General features: G+C 43.8%; 1 protein-coding gene across 8 annotated transcripts in view; it reads left to right on the top strand.

The window, feature by feature from the left end:
* The window catches only part of LOC126980391 (glycine receptor subunit alpha-4-like), a 110,076-nt gene that overhangs the window by 75,616 nt on the left and 14,004 nt on the right, over nt 1-20,456 (top strand). For all 8 annotated transcript variants that reach the window (XM_050830274.1, XM_050830275.1, XM_050830277.1 and 5 more), the window contains 7 exons: nt 592-859; nt 11,529-12,012; nt 14,833-15,038; nt 15,249-15,316; nt 16,340-16,478; nt 17,176-17,266; nt 17,571-17,653. In XM_050830274.1, coding sequence (XP_050686231.1) covers nt 11,960-12,012; nt 14,833-15,038; nt 15,249-15,316; nt 16,340-16,478; nt 17,176-17,266; nt 17,571-17,653 — 640 coding nt within the window. In that variant the 5' untranslated portion in view covers nt 592-859; nt 11,529-11,959. The remainder of the gene's footprint in view (nt 1-591; nt 860-11,528; nt 12,013-14,832; nt 15,039-15,248; nt 15,317-16,339; nt 16,479-17,175; nt 17,267-17,570; nt 17,654-20,456) is intronic.

The raw sequence follows: 20,456 nt of genomic DNA, 5'->3' as shown, positions 1-20,456 counted from the left end.
TTTGTGGGTTGTTTTTTCTTTGTTTTGGTTGTCGTGTCACGTGTTGGTGTTTGCTCTCGTGTATGAGTGAATGTTTTGTTCAGAGCCATAATATTACGTGATGTGGGGCTGTTTGGGTGTTGTGCTTGGTTGAGGTTGTAGAGGAGTTTTTGTGGGTTGTTTTGGTTGTCGTGTCACGTGTTGGTGTTTGCTTTCGTGTATAAATGAATGTTTTGGCACCCGCATGTTTCGTCAACTGTTTTCTCCTCCTGCTATTATTTGGGGTAACGGGTTTTGTTTTTTTCTATGTCATTCCCGCATTATTCTGAGGAAGTGTTTGTTTTCTACTGGCGTGTGTGTGTGTGTGTGTGTGTGTGTGTGTGTGTGTGTGTGTGTGTGTGTGTGTGTGTGCTTCCCTTACCTAACTGTTCTTACTTCATAGCATCGCCACATAAGTAAGTCAGACTCGTTATTCTTTACAACGATTTCTATCTCTCTATCTTTAAATTCATATCTATTTGGACACACACGACTTCGTTATGTTCATTTAGATAAGCATAACACACTCTATACAGCTTAAAGTATGAATAATCGTGTCCTTATATTCCACAGATTAACAACAAGAACACGAAGAGCATTGAATCCACGAGTAAAAGGATGCAACCTCAAGCACACCACATCAGAGGGTTATAAGAACATCAGGGGACGCTTGAGGGACATCAGTTTGTGGTGGTGGTGGAGGGTGACCTGTCTTGCCCGGCCCGTGTCAGTCAGTCAGTCAGTAAGGCACGGGCAGCGGTGGCGAGAGGAGGCATTGCACGGCTCGTCCTCTGGCCCCCTCACACGGATTATTCACCTCCTCCTCCTCCTCCTTCGTTTTGTGAGTACACGTAAATTATGATGTGTTTGTGTGTGTATGTGGGAGGTTTTATTTGTTTTTAGTATGTGAATGTATGCGTATATTTTGTTTTTTGTCTTTGTTTTCTTCTTATATCAAGTTGTTATATTATTATTATTATTATTATTATTATTATTATTATTATTATGACTATTATTATTGCTACATTACAAATATTAGAGGATGGACTACAGATCATTGACATTATTAAAAGAGTGATGGGTCCTCCTCCTCCTCCTTCTGCTCCTCTTCCTGCTGCTCCTCCTTACCCATTCCAGCGTCATTCATTGATTCATGGGTCGAACGATCACGCGGGAAAATGAATATGATGAATAATTACCTGTCGGTCCACTCCACCTTGACTTGTATGCTCGTCAGGTGACATTAATTAAGGGCTCCTTACGGTCCGGCCTGCTGTAAAAAAAAAAAAAAAAAAAAGACAGACAGATCGAAAGACAGACGTATACAGACACACAATGGCAGATGGTGCATACAGATGGGTGCATACGCTACAGCTGCGCGTGGCGGCGGTGCTCATCTCCGTCCCGTTGGCCCAGCGTGCATAGAAAACACAAAGACGAATTACAGTATCCATGACTTTTGACCAGGGAGACTATAAATATGATTCTCCTTGCTTTTGACAGTATCTCTGCGTCCACTGTTCTTTTGGGAGGGTTTTGGGGAGGCGGTGGCTGAGTGGTTAGCGTGCGGGCCTGGCGAGTCCGAGAACTGCCGTGCGCTATTATAGGTTCGAGTCCTCACCGAAACACGCTGATTTTTCTCATCGCCGAGTGGCAGAAGATTACCCACATGCTGTCCAGATCTTGTCAACCTTAACCCGGTAGAAGCGGGGATCAAGTTTCTTAATGGTCCCTCTAAGCAAGAAAAATGAGAAAAAATCATCACTCACACAAACCATTTCATAATATATATCGAAGCATTTGTGATCAGTTTATGCATCATCTATTTTGGTTTATATCATGGCAAAAATGTGGCCCGTCGCTGCTACACGGTAAAGCCACAAATTTGGCCCGTCGCTGCTACACGGTAAAGCCACAAATTTGGCCCGTCGCTGCTACACGGTAAAGCCACAAATTTGGCCCGTCGCTGCTACACGGTAAAGCCACAAATTTGGCCCGTCGCTGCTACACGGTAAAGCCACAAATTTGGCCCGTCGCTGCTACACGGTAAAGCCACAAATTTGGCCCGTCGCTGCTACACGGTAAAACCACAAATTTGGCCCGTCGCTGCTACACGGTAAAGCCACAAATTTGGTCCGTCGCTGGTACCGGGTTAACTTCAGCGATTTCGGTCAAGCGGAGCACCGGGGAGCAGCATGGGCCAAGCAAGCGTCATGCATCACGTCAGCCACTATAAATAAGATTGGTTTACGCCACTGACGGGCTGGTGCGTCCATAAGGCCCCTCAAGAAAGCCTACCGGGGCTACAGGCAGCACGCACGCAAAAAGGAGAGAACAAAAGACAGACACAGACGGATAGGTAGACAGACAAAGTGATAGACAGACAGACTTCAAGACAAACGAACATAAACAAACAAAGACAAAAGGCAGATACTAATACATTTTCAAGCGGGGACTCTTACAAATGGATATAGATTTTCAGCAACAACCACCAAAAAAGGTGTTTCGCCATTACAAACGTTGCTAAATAATTAATGAAATAATAATAATACAACACCAATGACGCTCGACCTTTGTGTGTGTGTGTATTTGTATGTGTGTGTGTGTGTGTGTGTGTGTGTGTGTGTGTGTGTGTGTGTGTGTGTGTGTGTGTGTGTGTGTGTGTGTGTGTGTGTGAAAGCGTCAGTCAGAGCACCATAAATAAATAATTAAAAAAAGTTAGTAAAATTCCGTTCGTTGCCATCATTGTTACGTAAATATACATAACGCACATAACAGTGACTTATAACGTGTATTGAATCACGCACACACACACACCACCCGCCCGACACCTGACCCCAAGATTAGGCAGTTTGGGCAGTGGTTGGTGGGCTATCCTTGGGTCGAGGTCCTTACCGTTCGTGACGTCACGGGGAAGTGGAACAACTACCTCGCCACCATCACTCAGGCGTATCACCACTTCTTCCCCACCAAGACACAACACACCCACCCAGCCGACCTGCCTTGGATGACCTCCAGGATTAAGGCCTTAATGCAGCAAAGGAACCGCGCCTTCCACACGGACCGAGCAAGACACAGGGCCCTTCGCAACACAGTCATCAGGGAAATCGCAGTGGCGAAGAAGGAGTACTACCCCCAAGAACTACAACACCTGGAGGGCAATAACACCAGCAAGTTGTTCTCCAAGATACGCCATTTGTGTGGCCTGGGAAACCCGTCGTCGGCTTTCCCTTTTCTCCCCTCCTCTTCCTCCCCCCTTGAGATAGCTGAACTGATTAACTCTCACTTTTCCTCCATCTGTCAAAGCCTTCCCCCCCTAGACCTTGCCTCCCTCCCCGCCTGCCTACCCTCCCCGTCTAATCCTCCTTCTGTGGAAAAGTTTAAAGTTGCCGAAAAGCTCAGATCTCTCAAACTCAAAAGCGTCTACCACACCTCTAGATTTACCCATAAAGCTTTATCAGGAGCTTTCCTATGAACTTGCTACCCCCCTTGCCTCCATCATAAATGCCTCCCTCACTCAGAGCAAATGCCCCACAGATTGGAAAGCCTCATTCGTCACTCCCATCCCCAAAGTCACCAACCCCACCTCACTTAATGAACTAAGACCCATTGCCATCACTCCAATCCCGAGCCTGCTTTGTGAAGACTTTGTATTTTTCTGGGCATATGATACTATTCATTACAAAATTGATCAGAGGCAGTTCGGCAACGTTAGAGCCTCCTCCACAACACATTGCCTCATTAGTTTCCTTGATTTCATTCTAAAAAACCTGGAAACCAGAAAAACTTCCTCTGCCCTCGCCTTTATTGACTTTCGGAAAGCCTTCGACCTGGTTGACCACACCACTGTCATCACCAAGGCCATAAACATCGGCCTGCCCTCCCACCTGTCATCCTGGCTGGCGGACTTCCTGACGCACCGGCACCAAGCTGTGCGTCATCAGGGCTGTACCTCCATCCTCCAGACCCTATCTGCTGGGATGCCACAAGGGACGCGCATGGGGCCTCTTTGCTTCCTTATTCTAATCAACAATGCACTGTTAGACGCTCCTCATCGCTGGAAGTACGTGGATGATTCTACAGTGGGCATCTCCATCAACAACACAGCCCCTGACTACACGCCCCTACAACACATTCTGGACCGACTGCAGAGCTGGACGCAAGACAACCACGTCACCATCAACACCAACAAGACGGTGGTGATGCATTTCCACACCTCCACCACTGCCATCCCACCGCCAGCCCTGAAGGTTGGCCCTCACCAGCTGCAGGTGGTTGAATCCACCAAACTACTTGGAGTCACCCTGGACTGCAAGCTGAGCTGGGGCAAGCACGTCACCACCATCATCAGGGCGGCTTCCTACAAACTTTTCATGCTGAGGCGCATGAAAGCACTTGGAGCCCCCCAAAGGACGCTCAAGGACCTGTACACCACCTTCATCCTCCCCAGACTCCTCTACGCCTCTCCTGCTTGGGCTTCCTCCATCAACAAGACCCAGCAACGCCAATTAGAGAGAGTGCAAAGGCGTGCATGCAGACAGATTCTGGGCAATTCTTACATTAACTACGAGCATGCACTCACCCAGCTGAATATGCCCACCCTACAGGACCGATACCAGACAAACCTAACCAAATTCGGCAAGTCCCTCCTCCACAACCCCCGTCATAGAGATCTACTCCCACCCGCCCTCCCTCCCCCCACTAGACCCACAAGACACCACAATATTCTCGTCCCGGTCAAAACTCGCACGGACAGATATTACCGACACTTGTGAGGGTCATTAACACCTCCATGATCACATGACCCCTCCACTCCTACACACACACACACACACACACATCACCCTTCCCCACTTCCCCCATTACTCACCACATGAAACTCATTGTATGGTATTTTTGTGTATTTTCAGCCTTATGGCTGCCTACAAATGAATAAACCATTTATTATTATTATTATTTATTATTACACACACACACACACACACACACACACACACACACACACACACACACACACACACACACACACACACACACACACACACACACACACACAACACACACACACACACACACACAAACACAGCCTGGGGACCTGCCACTCCATCTACCAGGAGACCCCCACACACACACACACACAGGTCCGCCACCAACATCTCCTCCAGCAGTTCGCCACCAAACTCCTCCACCACCCACGACACAGAAACCTGCTCCCCCCGGTAGCTCCCCCTCCCCGCCATAATGTCCGACACCACAACAAGCTGCTCCCCGTACGTGCGAGCACAGACATATAAGAAAAGTGCAACACCAACAATTGTGAAAATCCTCAACACATAGACACTTTAATTTTAGGTTAATTTTAAGTTCGTAATTTTAAAATGATCTCCCTATATAACATGTATATTTTCAGCTGCCCGTATATTATTATTATTATTTCTGTCGGTTAAAGACAGTTCCTTGATATTATTATTATTATTATTATTATTATTATTATTATTATTATTATTATTATTATTATTATTAACACACACACACACACACACACACACACACACACACACACACACACACACACACACACACACACACACACACACACACACACACACACTGAACTATTCACGTTGTACTGTACTCACGGTGCCAAATTATCCGTTGCTCAATAATAAAAACGGCGGGTGAGTTAATGACCTAACGGCGTCATTAGCGTTACTTAAGCATTCGTTGTGTTTGTTCGTTGCTTGGACGCAGGAGTCAGGGAAACGAAATCTTGATGGGACTTTTGTGTGGAACGTTTTTTTTTTTTTATTCATCTATCTACATACTCATTCATTTTTTTTTCTTCTTTTCCTTCTGTTTTTCTCTTCTTTCTTTTTCTCTCCCTCTTTGTTTCTTTTTTCTTTCCCTCTTTCTTTTTTTTCTCTTCTTTCTTTCTTTTCTGTCTTCCTTTCTTCCTGCCTTCCTTTCTTTCTTTCATTTAATCATCTTTTTCTTTCTTTCTTTATTTCTTTATCTGTTTATCTGCTGTTTTATTTATTTATTTATCTATCTATTTTATTTTATTTTTTGTGTGTTATCCATTCAGCCTTCCTACTTTATAACTTCAATCAGATGAAAAGAAAAAAAAAAAAGGTATATAACAAAGAATCTCGAAATGACGTCGATATGAAAACCTGCATCAGTAAACGCCTGAGAGACCGCATTAAACCGTAGAAGAGGAAGCATAAAAAAGTGGAAGAGAACAAAAGTTATAAAATGTTCTCGTGTCTACACAAACCTTGGAAAACCCCGAATACTGACCTTCCTTCATGTCGCTCCTCGTGTGTACGTAGGGCGGGGGTGAAGGGGAGGAGAGGTGAATGTGTGTGTGTGTGTGTGTGTGTGTGTGTGTTTTAATGTGTGTGTCTTCATGAACAGCTCTTAGTGTCTTGATTTACATTACACGAGGCGCATTTTAAATCACAAGACTCCTTCAGTAGCTGGCCATTACGAGTCGCCGCCACAATACTCCGCGGCCTTGTCCATCACCGTGACTAAGTGAACTACTCGCTCTCGCTATGGATTCATTCCACTCCCGAGGCTGTGTTCTTGCAAGCCTATTAATAGTATATACTCAGAGCTTTGTATTTTTTCCTCCTTCTCCCTCTACGGCAATCATTCACGTGTTTGCAAGGCACTGAGCTCCCCTCCGCACACCAAAAACCCTTGCTCTAAAGCTCCTCCGATGACCCTCTGGCCAAGGCCACTCGTCACACTGCATAACGCTCGGCCGGATTGATCAACGTGCTGCAATGCATCCATGGTAGTGCCACCAGCACACCTCAGGGTGCATCCATGGTAGTGCATCAGCACACCTCAGGGTGCATCCATGGTAGTGCCACCAGCACACCTCAGGGTGCATCCATGGTAGTGCATCAGCACACCTCAGGGTGCATCCATGGTAGTGCCACCAGCACACCTCAGGGTGCATCCATGGTAGTGCCACCAGCACACCTCAGGGTGCATCCATGGTAGTGCATCAGCACACCTCAGGGTGCATCCATGGTAGTGCATCAGCACACCTCAGGGTGCATCCATGGTAGTGCATCAGCACACCTCAGGGTGAACTACCTGACATCAGTACGACTCGGTGAGTGTGCATACGCTTATGTACGTGGATTGTTTCATATATATACATACTTGAGCCATAATCATCAGCAAGGGAATGAGTGATGATGATGATCACATCAAGAAACAAATCACTAGGCTCAAAGTCATGAGCACGCTACTGCTGAGGAGGTTCGCCGGCAGCCAGAAGGTGAAGTTTGTGTTATTCAACTCGCTGTGGAAGCGGTAAAAAGGTTCCTCCCTGAACCGTTTCAGGGTTTTTTATAACAACATTCTAAGCGGGTTCTGGGGCTCCCCAGAGCTCATCCGGCCTTCATCGGCACGGTATGAACCGTTCGGCCGTGCTGCGCCGCCGCGCCGCGTGCAGCGCGAAGAGTATAGTATATGTGCGGTATCAATAGGAGTTATGCGGCTGGGCCTTCTGTTAGCATAGACTGTGCATCAGTGTGATATACGCATATTCATTTATGGATAGGGTTTAATTAATTATCTAGTGTTTGTAATAATTAATTTTTTTGCACTCTGTTACATTCCTATTTTTCTTTTCATATGCAGCTGGACGAAATAAAACTATTTAGCTGTCTTTCTTTATCTGTCTATCTCTTATTATTATTATTTATTATTATTGTTAATTATTTTCACCGGTGAGCAGGATCGATCACCTGAGTGTGCCGCTGACACACAGTTATCGTTGGCCATGACAGATGTAATTACCAATCCTCGATGCCGTTGTTATGGATCAATGATTGGATGAATACACGTTTGATCAGCGACAGCCTTGATACTGCCAGGGTGTAATAACTATATATATTCTTATTTCTATTTTTCATGTCCATGCCCCTTACCCAGGCAGGACGTTATTTCGAAGTCATGCGCTGGTGGTCACCAGAGCCTGTCGCTGGCTCAGGTATCGACAGCGCTATATAGCCGTGAGTACGGAGTCCACAACACCGCGCGCCGGGACAAACCACTGAGATTGACTCCTCGTAAACCACGGACCCGCTACTCCCGTGCACGGCGCCACCAGTGAATGCGAAGGCCATCAAGAACGTAACGGCCTCCTTACACGCCTATAGACTGTATGTAAACTGCGATGATACGTCTTTGCAACGGATCCTTTTTCTTCCTTTTACGTTTTCACTATTCATCTTTTCAGTGTTCGATTTCACACTCCTCCTTTTTTCCCTTGTTAGTTTTCACTGTCCTTTCTTTTCCTTGTTCAATTTCACCATCCTCCTTTTCTTCCTTTTTCGTTTTCACAATCCTCCTTTTTATTCCTTTTTATTCCTTTTTCGTTTTGACAGTTCTCCTTTTTCTTCCTTTTTCTTCCTTTTTCGTTTTCATAATCCTGCTTTTTCTTCCTTTTTCGTTTTCACTGCCCTTCTTTTTCGTCTTTTTTCGCTGTCACTATCCTCCTTTTTCATCCTTTTTCTGTCACTATCCTCATTTTTCTTCTATTTTCGTTTCCACTTTCCTCCTTTTTTCTTGTTCGTTTTCACTATTCTTTTTTTCCTTCTTCGTTTTCACCATTTCATTCCTTAGCTGCTCCGTGCCTGGCTGTATTACTTATCTATTCAACCAGCAAGCCTCCAAGCACTTTACTTCGAGTCTTGGTCCAGGAAGCGTAAAGTCTCGATGGCCTTGCTCTTTCAAGTAGTGTTTCAGGAGCCATCAGCAAAAACTATTGATGGCAAAGACAGGATCGGTAGCCTCAGTAAATCATTAATAAATCCTCTTTCTTCCCCGCATTGACAGGACGGCACTTTGGAGCAATGTTCAGTTCTTTCGTGCGAGGAGGATGAAGCAAGAACGGACCTCTGCCTGGCTTGAGAGTTCGCTAAAGACAGGAGCCGATTATACCTTTCTCACGTAAACCAGTAGGCTACTTTTTGTGGTAATGGGGACTGACGGAAGACTGAATGAAATATGTGCAAATAGTGTCCTCAAAATTCTTCTCCAATAAAGAAGAATGGAAGATACAAGTACAAAAAAAGACGATTGAATTCCATGATGTGTCTTGCTTCTCCCCCTCCTGAAAGAACTTAAGTCACAGGAAGGAGATTCAGAAGGAGGAAGGCGCCGATCACACATTAATTCGTAAACGTTAATGTATTTTCTCTCTCTCTCTCTCTCTCTCTCTCTCTCTCTCTCTCTCTCTCTCTCTCTCTCTCTCTTCTTGGTAACACATTTTACGTATTTAAGAGCAAACACAATCCAGCACTTGCCAGAACAAAAGACATGCGTCAAGCGAGGTGTGTGTTTTCCCTCAATAAACAGGAATTTCTTGTCACTACTAATGTTTTAACGCATGCATGACTTTCTCCTCCCTCCCCTTCATCCCCCTCTTCTTCCCCACCTTCCCTTTCCTCCCTCTTCCTCCCCTCCTAACCTCTTCCCCTTCCTTCCCTTCCAAATTTTCGGGCTATGTAACCCCTCCCCCGTTCCATCCTCATCCATTTCCTCCCCACCCATCCCCTTCCTTCCCCTTTCTCTCCTCCATCAAACCCCATCCCTTCCCTTTCCTCCTCACCCAAACCTTCAGACCATGTGACCCCTCCTTTCATCCCCCTCCTCTTCCTCCCCACCCAGCCCCTTCCTCCTTTTCTCTCCTTTTCTCTCCTCTCCTTCTCCCCTTTCTTTCCTTCCCTCCTCCCCACCCTGCCTCATCCCCTTCCTCCCCTTCCAGACCTTGTGAGAATGTAACCTTAAACGAAATATCGAAATCGCAGCACTCTATATAATTTACCCAAGTCACGCGTCACGAAGTCTCATAAGTTATCGGGAATTACGCAAAAGAAAATATTTGAGTTCGTAAAGGGAGAAGAAGGATCGAATGCCATTAATGGTCGTTTGTTCTCGTGAGCCCAAGTTTTCGTTTTCTTATGTCTTTTTTATTGTTTTGTTTTTATTGTATTCGTCTGTGTTCTTGGTTCTTGTTTAATATTTGATTCTCTTGTTCTTGCTTATGTTCTTGTTTTTGTTCTTTCTCGTCTACTTTCTTATTTATATATTTGATTTCCTTGTGGTTGCTGATGTTCTTATTCTTGTTCTCGTTATTTTCTTCTTGTTCTGTACTTGATTTTCTGTTTTATTGCTGGCGATTTTATTCTCGATCATTCTCTTGTTCTTTTTATTCTTCTTTTACTCAATTTACTATAGTGGCTGCTGGCGTTTTCCTTGCCTTACTTGTGCTTGATCGGTTTTTCTTTCTGCTTCTGCCGTCTATCTTCTTTACTGCTTTATGTCGCGCGTGTGTGTGTGTGTGTGTGTGTGTGTGTGTGTGTCGTGTCGTGTTCTCGTGTCGTTAGTTATGTTGGCGGTCACTTCGCGGCCACCTGATGCTTCTCCCTAATGGAATACTGGACAGGTGTTTGTTTACGAGTGCGCTTTTTACCTCTGCGCCATTTACCGCCCTCACGAACTCGGTCGCTCCCTCACTCAAGAAGGAAAGAAAGAGAGAAATTACAGAAAAGAGAAAAAGAGGGAAAGAGAAAGTAAAGAGGAAGGAAGGAAGGAAGGAAGATTGGGAGGGAGGGTGGATGGAAAAAAAGGGAGAAAAGAAGAAAAACAGAGAAATAGCATGTGAGAAAATAACACAAAGAGAAAGTAAAAAGGAAGGAAGGAAGGAAGAAAGATTGGGAGGGAGGGTGGGTGGAAAAAAAGGGAGAAAAGAAGTAAAACAGAGAAATAGCATGCGAGAAAATAACACAAAGAGAAAGTAAAAAGGAAGGAAGGAAGAAAGATTGGGAGGGAGGGTGGATGAAAAAAAGGGAGAAAAGAAGTAAAACAGAGAAATAGCATGCGAGAAAATAACACAAAGAGAAAGTAAAAAGGAAGGAAGGAAGAAAGATTGGGAGGGAGGGTGGATGGAAAAAAGGGAGAAAAGAAGAAAACAGAGAAATAGCATGTGAGAAAATAACACAAAGAGAAGGTAAAAAGGAAGGAAGGAAGGAAGATTGGGAGGGAGGGTGGATGGAAAAAAAGGGAGAAAAGAAGAAAACAAGGAAATAATGAGTAAGAAAATATCATTCCACTTACCAACCACTCATTCTCCTCCTCCTCCTCAACCCACGCACGTTTATCCTCTCTCCTACTCCATAATGCAGGAGTGAAGAAGGATTTTATTTATTTATTTATTTCGCTGGTAAACTCCGGATCCACTTTCCTTCCTTTGTATTTCCTTCTTTCTACATCTTGAATAGTTATTGATAGTTCATTCAGCATCTATTTCTGTCTTCTTTTTTTTTTATAGAAGTAGCATGTTAGTTTTTTGTGGTCTTGTCTTATCTCCTATACAGTAAAAAAGTGAATAATAATAATAGCAATAATACTAATACTAATGGTAATGGTAATACTAATACTGATACTAATACTGATACTAATGATCTCCTTTCTTTCCTCAGACATCACCTCCATTCCTAGTCCATCCACTCTGCAATCCACCACCCATCTCCTCCACCCTTGTCAACTCCCTTCTCCACCCCTTCCTGACCCCTTCTCCTCCCCCACTTCCTCCTCCTCCACCCCTTGACAACCCCTCTTCTGCTCCACCACCCACCTCCTCCACCTCTTATCAACCCCTTCTCCACGTCACCACTTCCGCCTTCTCCACCCCTGTCAATCCTTTTCTCCACTCCACCTCCACCTCTTTCACTCTTCTCAACCGCTTCTCCACCCCCCCTCCACCTCCTACACCCCTTGTCAATCCTTCCTCCCACCACCTGCGCCTCCTCCACCCCTCGCCCAACCCCTTCTCCACTCCATCTCCGCCTCCTCCACCCCTTCCTTGTCCCGGCCCAACACTTTCACTCTCAATACCTGTTACCTGTTGACGATGAAGGGAGCCCCTCGACCACACCTGCTCCTCGCCCTCATTTGCCTCGCCAGGTGTGTGTGTGTGTGTGTGTGTGTGTGTGTGTGTGTGTGTGTGTGAGAGACTGACAGATCGAAGAAAAATATAGACTCGGATTATACCTGTTTTTTTCGTGTTATATCACCGTTCAAAGCATGAAATAGGTAAATATGAAAAATAAATAAGGTCATAATAGCCGAAGCTGCGGGAAGGTAGCAAACGTGAAATCCTGAAGTGAAGTCTTATTGTAGCTTAACACAGAGAGGACTGGCTATAACTTGTGTGTTGGTCCCCATGGTTCAAATACCGGGAATACTAACAGCTCGTGAAGTATTACTGTAGATTGACCCTGAGAGGACTGGCTGAGATTTACGTGTTGGCTCCCATGACTCAGATACCAGGAACATCAACACCTCGCTCCTCTTCAATTTCTGAATTCTGCAAGATCGACAAGGCTGGTAATTGCATGTTCTCGGTATCAGGGACCAGTGCTGCAGACTTTTTTTCTTCTCTCTTCTCCTTTTTTTTTGTTTATCTCTTTCTCCTTCCTCTTATCACTCGCCCTTTCCGTTTTCTCTTTTGATTTGCTTCTTCTCCCTTTCTTCTTTCTCTCTCATTCCTTTCACTCTTCCTCTTTTCTCTTCTGTTTTGCCTCTCTCCTCCTTCCTTCTCTTATTCCTCTCGCTCTTACTTATACAGAGCTGCGCCGCGGGACATGGCGGAGGAATGCCGGAGATAGCGTAGAAGAGTGATCAGATTTCTTTAGTACTCGTTGGAGCATCCTTAAGAGCTTTAGTACTATTCGGAGTGTTGAGTTCCTCGTATTTTTTTTATTTACAGCTGATCATAGTCTTGTTGACCTCTTTTCTGGCCTATCATTCTTTTTTTTTCTTTTCCTGGAGCAGAGTCTAGCGGCCTTTTGTGTTTTCTGCTTTTTTTCCCCTTGATCTGCCTCCCTTGCTGTAAAAAGACTAGTATTTCCTATCATTTTGAGTTCCTTTGGTGATGATTTATTTCTTATTTTTATGGAAGGTTCAGTTTCTAAAACCTCGCATAGTAGAAATTGTATATTGGAGAGACACAGACTGATGGCTTTCTTCAACTGCTTCGTGCTTAAAGAAAAACAAACATGGTGTGGGATTCTTCTTCCTCGCATACCTTTGGAAGGACACTCTCGCGATTCTAACAATACCAATACGCTACACCTTTCTGCTTAAACGCTTCAAACTGCCGTGTCTTCAAAGTTATCAGTTGTAGTTACGGATATTCAAAATAGACAAATATACCCACAATCCGATTCTCTTAAAACAGCCATGTCGTGAAAGTTATCATACGTAGCTGCATATATTTAAAACACAAATGTATCTGCTAGCTGAGTCTCTTTAAGCGCCGGGGGTAGGGGGGGAGATGACAAGGTAGGCGAATTCACAGGTAACAAGTAATTAGCCTCCGTTTACCTCACATTTCCGAAGATAATGACACAATTTAGATAAGACCTCCCTTTGAAATAATAACTGGACGGAACGTGATAATAACTGAAGCCATTTTTGGGGGGTGAGTGTGTGAGTGTGTGGGGGGGAGGGCTATATGCTCTTAGGTGCTTTTTTTTTTGTTCTTTTATTTCATCCTTTGTGTCTGTGAATATTTAAGCGAATAAATTGCAGGGAAGTGAAGGCCGTACAGACATAAAGAAAAAAAGTGATTTGAAGTTAGAAATGCTATCTTTTGTTATGCCGTGTGAAGAAGACAGATGGAGGAAAGAGTTAGTGTAGTAGTAGTAACAGTAGCAGTAGTAGTAGTAGTAGTAGTAGTAGTAGTAGTAGTAGTAGAATCAAATTTATTTCACTCAGTATACATAACGCACATGACAGTGACTTACAACGTGTATTAAATCACATACACACACACACACACACACACACACACACACACACACACACACACACACACACACACACACACACACACACACACACACACACACACACACACACATATTTATTGAACTCATGCGAAAAAAAAACATCAATCCCGTACCTTTGTTTATCTTTTAGGCAATTAATTATATATGCAGGTTGGGAGTCGAGAGCACCTGTTTGTCTGTCTGAGTGTTTAGATAGAAAGAAATTGGATTGTTTTTATTTTCGTGTTTTGGGAGACGCTTTATTTTTTATCTATTAATCTTCACCTCAATCCCTTCTCCCTCTTTCTCCTTCTCTCTCCTCATTTTCTCTTTCTCAATCCCTTCTACTTTCTCTTTCTCTCATCGCTTTCACTCTCATTTTCTCTTCCTCAATCCCTTCGCTCTAATTCTTTCATTGCCTTCACTTTCATTTTCTCTTTCTCAATCCCTTCTCCTACTTTCTCTTTCTCTCATCACTTTCACTTTCATTTTCTCTTCCTCAATCCCTTCGCTCTAACTCTCATTGCCTTCACTTTCATTTTCTCTTTCTCAATCCCTTCTACTTTCTCTTTCTCTCATCGCTTTCACTTTCATTTTCTCTTTCTCAATCCCTTCTCCTACTTTCTCTTTCTCTCATCGCTTTCACTCATTTTCTCTTCCTCAATCCCTTCGCTCTAATTTCATTTCCTCCCTCACTTTCATTTCTCTTTTTCAATCCCTTCTCTGCTTTCTCTCTCTCATCACTTTTTCCTCATTTTCTCTTCCTCCTTTCTCCTTCTCTCTTATCACTTTTACTTTCCTTTTCTCTTACTCGGCGTCTCAGGTGTTCGGGGTTACAGGACAGGCAGCGTATAGTGTCCGCACTCCGCCCTCTCTATCTGCTTCGTCTCTTAGTATGATAACAAAAATAAAGGTAACATATTACACGTCACCGTTTTCTATTTTTTTTCAGGTATGTCTCAGGTAATAACGTCACCAACTCCAGCTCCACCACCACCACCACCACCGCAGCAGCCCAGTCCAGCACCACCACCGCAGCTAAGAACAACACCACAACCACAACCAACAACAACAACGATAACAAGAATATTTCACAAACATGGGCAGGCTACACGGGGCCGGAGTACCGCAAGGAGATATTTCCCCCACAAGCAAAAGGTGATTACTACTACTACTACTACTACTACTACTACTACTACTACTACTACTACTACTACTACTACTACAAGCCCTTAACATATCTCTATTATCATGAAAAAAAAACGCAACCTACATTTTTTTTTCGGAACAATTAAGGTGTCAGGTGTAAGGACTTAATTGATTACCTGTGCTCACCTGCCCTTACCTGTGCCTCCTTCCCTTCCTCAGGTGTTCCCCTCAAGGTTGGCATTTCCGTGATGGTGAGGAACCTGGCGAAGATTGACGAGGACGAAGGGGTGAGAGAGAGAGAGAGAGAGAGAGAGAGAGAGAGAGAGAGAGAGAGAGAGAATAAACATATTATTTCTGTCACCTATATTCGACACACCTCATACTGTAATTAATCCTCCCTAAGCAAGCAACGCATACTACCTGCCTGTAAATTATTATCACTCACCTTAATCAATGGAATATATGACCCAAGACACCCACACATTCCTTTCACTTCTTCCTTTCAAAGTTCACCTCTCCCCTTTACTGTTTTTTTTTTTTTTTTTTTACCCCATATCTCTTGTTTCTTTTATCTTTTTTTTTCCTCCAAACCCTTTTTTTCTCATGATCAGTTTTCATCCCCTCACTTTTTTCCTCAATTATTATCTGTTGTCATTCTTTTCCTTGTTTTCTCTCTTCACTTGCATCCTCTCCTTTTAATACCTTCACCAGTTTTCTTTTTCCCCTTCCCAGTACCAATCTCTATACTCATTAACCTGTATTTTCTCCTTTATATTCATTTCTCTATATATGTTTACCTGTTTGCTCTCCTCCCCATAATTTGTTTCTTTTCCTTCACTTTTTCATTTTCTTTATGTCTCCTTCATACGCTTTTTCCTCATCCTTCCTCTCCGCATTTCTTTTCCTTTACCCATTTCCTTCTCTTACGTTTCTCCTTCACTCGCTTTTCTCCTACTCACACCTCTTCCCTTCCTTCCCTTGCTTCCTTTCCTTCACCAGTTCCCTTCCTTTACCTACCATTCCTTTCCTTCCTCATCACACCTTTGACCTTCCTTCCCTTGCTTCCTTTCCTTCACCTGTTCCCTTCCTTTACCTACCTTTTCTTTCCTTCCTCATCACACCTCTTCCCTTCCTTCCCTTGCTTCCTTTCCTTCACCAGTTCCCTTCCTTTACCTACCATTCCTTTCCTTCCTCATCACACCTCTTCCCTTCCTTCCCTTGCTTCCTTTCCTTCACCAGTTCCCTTCCTTTACCTACCATTCCTTTCCTTCCTCATCACTCCTTTGACCTTCCTTCCCGCGCGAGGTCAGGTGGTGGTGATGGAGGTCAACCTGAGAGTCAAGTGGCGGGACACGCGGCTTCGTCCTCCGCCTGATCTCGCACCCGACCAGTACGTGCCGCTCGACCCCTCCATCCTGAAGCAGGTGTGGGTGCCCGACTTGTACATAGGTGAGTGCCAGGTGCGGAGCAGGAAGAGAAATGAAGGAGGAGGAAGAAACGGAGTAGAAAATAGGCTGATGGAAGAGAAGAAAGAGAAATAAAAGGAATGGGAGGGTAGAAGAAAGTTGAAAGAGGAGTCGAAGAAGGATAGAAGAGGAAAAAAAAGAGAATAGGATAACGAGGATAGAAGAGGAGAACGTAGAAAGGAGAAGGATAAATGAGAAAAAAAGAGGAATATGAGAAAAAGCTAAAAGAGAAGAAATAGGAAGAAAAAGAATTGAAGGATGAGAAGGATAGAAGAGAAATAGAAGAAAGAGGAGGAATATGAGAAAAAGCTAAAAGAGAAGAAACAGGTAGAAAAAAGAATAGAAGGGTGAGAAGGATGGAAGAGAGGAAGAGAAATAGAAGAAAGAGGATAAAAGAAGAGAAGAAAGAGGAAGAAGGAGAAAGAAAGAAGGATAAATTTAGGATAGGATAGAGGGGCAGGATTTATGTACTTGGTTGCCTGTACACACACACACACACACACACACACACACACACACACACACACACACACACACACACACACACACACATCCTCCTAAACACCTTCCATCTCCTCTTCCTGTCCCTTCACCCTGCTCCTCTTCTCCCATCCTCATTCTCACCCTCTTCCTCCCTATTCACCCTTCTGTCCACCCTTCCCCCCTCCCCCCCTCCTCAGACCACAGCCCAAGTGCCAACACCCCGTCAGTGCTCACCCACATCGCATCGGTTTGGATCTACGGAGACACCACCGTCGACTACTCCGGCAAGTGAGTGTGTGTGTGTGTGTGTGTGTGTGTGTGTGTGTGTGTGCTGTGGTATCTCAGTAAGTTTATTTTGTTTGTTTGTTTATTCGGTTAAAAATGAGAAAAGATGATGTTTATTGTATCTATCTATCTATCTATCCATATTTTCTATATCCTCTTTTTATATGTTTATTTACCTACCTATCTTTCTTTTTTTCTTTCTTTGTCTTTCTTTCTTTCTTTCTTTCTTTCTCTCTTTGTTTCTTTATCTATCCATCTATCTATCTATCTATCTATCTATCTATCTATCTATCTATCCCCCTCGCAGCATGTTCGTGGAGATGTCGTGTAGGATGGCGTACGGATGGTTCCCCCGCGACCACCAGATCTGCAGCTTCAGGATGGAGAGCTGTGAGTCTTACTGAGGAGGAGGAGAAAGAGGAGGAGGAGGAGGAGGAGGAGGAGGAGGAGGAGGGTGTGACTGGCGGGTGCGAGTTATGAGTTCGATGCTTGATTAGTGATTGTGTGTGTGTGTGTGTGTGTGTGCGTGTGTGTGTGTGTGTGTGTGTTTTATTTATATTGTATTTCCTTCATGTTTATTTATCCATATTTTTTTCAGGTAGTATATTTCTTTCAGCTTCGTTCTTCCATTACACACAAAAAGAAAAAAAAACACCATAATTTACCTTCACTTTTTACTACACACGTATAAATATTTGCTACTTTATCTTCTTTTACATACATATTTACACACATCCTATCTTGCTTACCGTACTTACTAAATGTCCTTGTTTCCTTTCTTACTTTCTTATTTGTCTTATTACCACCACCACCACCCAACCACTATAACCTCCTCGACCTTTCTTATTCCTAACTTCCTAACTCTATAATTAACTCTAACCTCAGCAACAGCCTTTTCCTGCGTTGCGAGTCTGCCTCTTACTCTCTCATACGGACCACATTATCATACATTTCGGCGTCCAAGCACACATTGCACAAGGCTTCCGTAGGGGTTGAGTTAGTATTTCCTTTTTTTTTTTACAGCAAAGGAGACAGTCAAGGGCACACAAATAAAGGAAACAATAATAAAAAAAAAAAACCCCGCTACTCGCTGCTCCTAAAAAAAAAATCAAGAGGTGGCCGAAAGAGAGGTCAATTTCGGGAGGAGAGGTGTCCTGATTGGTAGTCTTAAGAGCCTCGTGGTAGTTTGACAAGGCTGCCGCACCATGGATGTGACGTATACTCATGAGAATCCGATTTTTCTCCTTCTCAGTCTTTGGAAATAGGTGATGTGAGAGGCGGAAGTGTCTGAGAGTACCGACCTATTTATAGTGTTTACCGTGGTGTGGTGTTACGTGACAGTGTTTTCTTTATCGCCAGGGTCTGTATACCTATTCCCATTTTCTTTATTTGTATGGCGTGTTCCGTTCTCGTCGCCCTCTGGAATCGTTTATTTTTTATTTATTATTATTACAGGGAGTGAGAAGATTTGTGGGTGACTTATTTTCCTTCCCTCTGCCCCCTATAATTTGCTTTAACTGTGGCTCCACGTGTATTGCGTCACACACACACACACACACACACACACATATATCAGCCATAGATTTCCTTTTTTACGTCACTGCTGTCCATCGAGTATATGACAGTCGAAATGGTAACCTATTTACACCGCCACGCTAACTCACACCACGTTCTATTATGCATGAGTCTATAAGCACTCAAGGAACAAGGAAGCGAAGGTGTTTATTATGCGCCGCTAAATGTGACACCGTAAAAATGACAACCAGGAAACGATTCGTGTATTCTTTTTTTACTCATGAGGCGAGGTAGGCTTCAGCTTGCCCTTGAATTAACCGGAGAGCGTGAACGTAAAATGTATAAAAAGGACATGTAAAGAACGTGTGTGTGTGTGTGTGTGTGTGTGGTAAGTGACGGTAAGTTGTGGTGTTGTTTTCTGACTCTTTTTTTCGTGTGTGTGTGTGTGTGTGTGTGTGTGTGTGTGTGTGTGTGTGTGTGTGTGTGTGACGTAATGGAGGAGCAAAGCTGAAGAAAAAAAACGTGCAAAAAAAAAATGAACATGGAAAATAAATAAGATGAGAATAAAACATGAGGAGAGAGAGAGAGAGAGAGAGAGAGAGAGAGAGAGAGAGAGAGAGAGAGAGAGAATTTTAGACATGAATAAATTAACAAAGCTGATTGACAAGGGAGCATTCTTTAGGTTTAGGTTCTGAGTGTTCTCGAGCGTCTCACATTATCGTAAATTCGTTATGCACATCAATAAATACTGTACTCATTATTTTGTGGGTGTGAGAGTGTGTGTGTGTGGGTGTGGGTGTGTGTGTGTGGGTGTGGGTGTGTGTGTGTGGGTGTGTGTGTGTGGGTGTGAGAGTGTGTGTGTGTGGGTGGGTGGGTGTGTCTGTGTGTGAATTCTACTACTGATTAATATTTGTTTCGTAAGGATTCAATGTGAAATTTGAGAGAAAAAAAAAACACATTCCTACACGTTTTTTACTGTCCCTTCTTAACCCCATGTTCCCTACTCTTAACAACTCTCTTCCTCTTCCTTTTCCCTTCTTAACGCAACGCATCCTCTCCCCTTCCTTTGCCACATGTTCTCTACACTTAACAGCTATCTTCCCTTTCCTTCCCCTTTCTTAACGCAACACATCTCTCTCCCCTTCCTTTGCCCCCCTAAAACCTGACATCTGCCCTCTCTAACCACATCTTCCTTAACAAAACACAGCCTATTCCCCTTCACCTCACTCCTCTCTTTCTTTTCCTCGACGTAACACATCTTTTTCACCTTCCTAAACCCTACCCAATCATATTTCAAAGCATCTTCCCTTTTCTTACCTTTCCCTTTATATAACACATCCTTTCTCCTTTCTTAGCCTTCCCATAGATTTTCACAAACAGCGGGCTTCTATGGTTTCATTTATTTTTTGCCCTTGAGCTGTAAAAGAAAAAGACTCGAAAATGTATTCCCCGGCCCTCCCCTTTACGTAACAAATCCCTTTCCCATTCCTGCACCAACCCCAAACACCTATCAAACCTCTTTCCATTCCATACCCACTTATAACACACACCTCTCCCCTTCACCTAACACCTTTCTTCCCCTTCCTTACCCTCCCTTTAAACGTAACATATCCCTTTCCCCTTCCTTTACCCCCCCTCAAACCTAACACCTTTCTTCCCCTTCCTTACCCTCCCTTTA

The sequence above is a fragment of the Eriocheir sinensis genome, chromosome 44, assembly GCF_024679095.1.
Source record: "Eriocheir sinensis breed Jianghai 21 chromosome 44, ASM2467909v1, whole genome shotgun sequence".
In the NCBI taxonomy this organism is placed as follows: Eukaryota; Metazoa; Arthropoda; class Malacostraca; order Decapoda; family Varunidae; genus Eriocheir; species Eriocheir sinensis.
Note: the sequence above shows the minus strand (reverse complement) of the source record. Positions and strands in the feature narration are given on the sequence as shown.